Raw genomic sequence first — 2,528 nt, 5'->3', positions numbered from 1 at the left:
AAATATTATTTAAATTTAAATTCAATATAATATCTTTTTTTAGAAAAAATATATTTATTACTTTACTTATTTTTAATTTTTTAAAAATAATGTATATTTTCTTATAAGTGATATATTTAAATTTTAAAAAATATTATAATTTTTTTTTATATAAAATCGCTGTTTTAACATTTTTTTTAAATTTTTTTTTTTTAAAAAAAATAGCTTCCTGCAGCGATTTAATAAAAAAATTTTTTTAATAAATCGCTGTCCTGGCATCGATTTTAAGAAATTTTTTTTTATATATAAATTGCTGCACTGGCAGCGATATACCTTATTTTTTAAAAAAAAATATATAATTAAAAAATAAAATGAAATCGCTGCCAGGGCAGCGATTTGTAAGAAGCAAAATTTTGAAATCGCCATTTTTTTATTAAAAAAAAAATTTTGCAAAATCGCTGCTGAGGCAGCAATTTTACTTTTTCAGGTGAGGTAAGTCGCTGCACCTGCAGCGATTTTACCGTTTTGGTTAATATAAAATTTTATATACCGTTTTGAAATTTTTGTTAGTATTTTGTACCCTTTAAGTTTCGGACTCATATTTCCCTTCATTGTTGTGGATTTATTCTTAGTATAAACTTTCTAAGTTGCACAGACTCTTTACATTTTCTTTTTGTCCAATAATATTTATTCACTATTGACTTAACACATTAAATAATTGATATAATATTATTACATTATTCTTTGAATATATTAAACTTAATGTTTTGAAAAATATATTATATATGAATAGTATTTAATAGTAAGAGTAAAACGTACGAACAAAAAAAAGGTAAATTTATTTCTTGATCTAGACAAAACAAGAAAAAATAGATAGATAATACTACTTTTAGCTAATCCTATACACACCTTTAATATTTTTAAAAAAATCCTAACAACATAAGATGTATACCACAATCTCAACACCACTCTCCATACCTCATATTTGCGAACTACAAATTTAACGATAAGGAACGTGGCATGCACGTGATCTCTACTTGTCTTCTTATACACATGACTTTGACTATTTATTTTTTTCTTATTTGGAATTTTCTTGCGAGTTTAACTTATTATTCTGACACTCTTTACATAATTATTTATAGTAAGTATTGTTCTAAATAGGGGTGTTCATCGTTTGAGTAAAGAACGATCTAAATTGAAAAATCAAATCAAATAATAATAATTCTTTTGTTATATTATGAAAAATGATAATCTTAATTAAATTAATTATTTTATGAGAAGACATGCGAATCAGCGATTCAGCTTCGAGAAAAGGGAGAAGTGGTGGTAGGTGAGACTACTCTCAAGTACTTGGGATCCATCCATCTTCAGAAAGGAGTTGCTGACCCTCATTTTGAGGTATCTAATTTATTTTGTTTTATATTAGTTAATCACTTTTTTTTAATGATAAATGAATGAGTTTGGATTGTAGGTAGTAAAAGAAGCATTGTTGAGAACAGTGAAAGAAGCAATGGGAAATAAATGGAAGGATGAGATGAAAGAAGCATGGAGTGAAGCATATGACCAATTAGCTGCTGCCATCAAAGCCGAGATGCACGCTGAGGCTGCTGCCTAATTGTCTTTTATTAATGTGTCATGCTGCCTATCCCTATATTCCCTTATTTCAATTCCCTAAATCAATTGGAAGTGTGTGTTTGATGAAAATGGAACATATAATTTATAATGAAAATAAAATTGGGATTTAGATATTGACTTCACAAGATACAAAGTAATTAAAACAATCAATTCATTCATTATATTATCATCAATAGAAAAGCATAAAAAATCATATGCTTAGACTTGTAAAGGAAAGCAATCAAGTCTCACGATCACTTATTATATATATTATTAACGATTTATATATGTATTCTTTATCAATAACCTAATCTATTTATGTAATATATTTATGATTATATCAAATACTTCATCTGTCCTTATTTACTTGTCTATTTTTTACTTGATATACCTATTAAGAAAATAATAATTGACATATTGAGTTTATCATTTTTACTCTTACTAATCGATAAAGTTTCAAAATCAATTTTACTCTTTTATTTTTTATAATATAGTTGAAGAGGAAAAAAAAAACTCATTCATCACACTAGTTAAAAAGCAAGAGGAAAGGGGGTTAACGTATAAATGGAAGAAAATCATGAAGACCAATTTTAGAGGGAGGGGGGGACGCTCCATGACAATGAGTATGTCTCCATCTGCCGGATAAAGGAACCACAATTTTGGAAATTTCACCACAAATATTCAAATTCTAAGAAAAGGGATTCTCCAACATCACAAGTTTAATTGTTAAATATACATTTAAAACTTTTATACTTTTAACTTTTTGCCTTCACTTTTTTTTTTTTTTGACATGTAAGTCAAAAGAATGGAGGATATAAAATTAGGTTTTGTGGGGTAGTGAGTATTTTTTACATACACTTGATTAGAGTTGTTGGTGGAATTATAGTTAACATATATATATATATATATATATATATATATATATATATATATAT

At 26.1% G+C, this 2,528-nt stretch overlaps 1 protein-coding gene across 1 annotated transcript in view; it reads left to right on the top strand.

Annotated features, from left to right (window-relative positions):
• LOC107012381 (non-symbiotic hemoglobin 2) overlaps positions 1-1,731 on the top strand; it is a 5,400-nt gene extending 3,669 nt beyond the window's left edge. The window contains exons 3-4 of the mRNA XM_015212220.2: positions 1,261-1,377; positions 1,451-1,731. Of these exons, the coding sequence (XP_015067706.1) occupies positions 1,261-1,377; positions 1,451-1,594 (261 nt within the window). The 3' untranslated portion in view covers positions 1,595-1,731. The remainder of the gene's footprint in view (positions 1-1,260; positions 1,378-1,450) is intronic.
• Positions 1,732-2,528: the final 797 nt, after the last annotated feature.

This window comes from Solanum pennellii, chromosome 3, assembly GCF_001406875.1.
Source record: "Solanum pennellii chromosome 3, SPENNV200".
In the NCBI taxonomy this organism is placed as follows: Eukaryota; Viridiplantae; Streptophyta; class Magnoliopsida; order Solanales; family Solanaceae; genus Solanum; species Solanum pennellii.
This window is presented reverse-complemented; position numbering and strand designations above follow the sequence as displayed.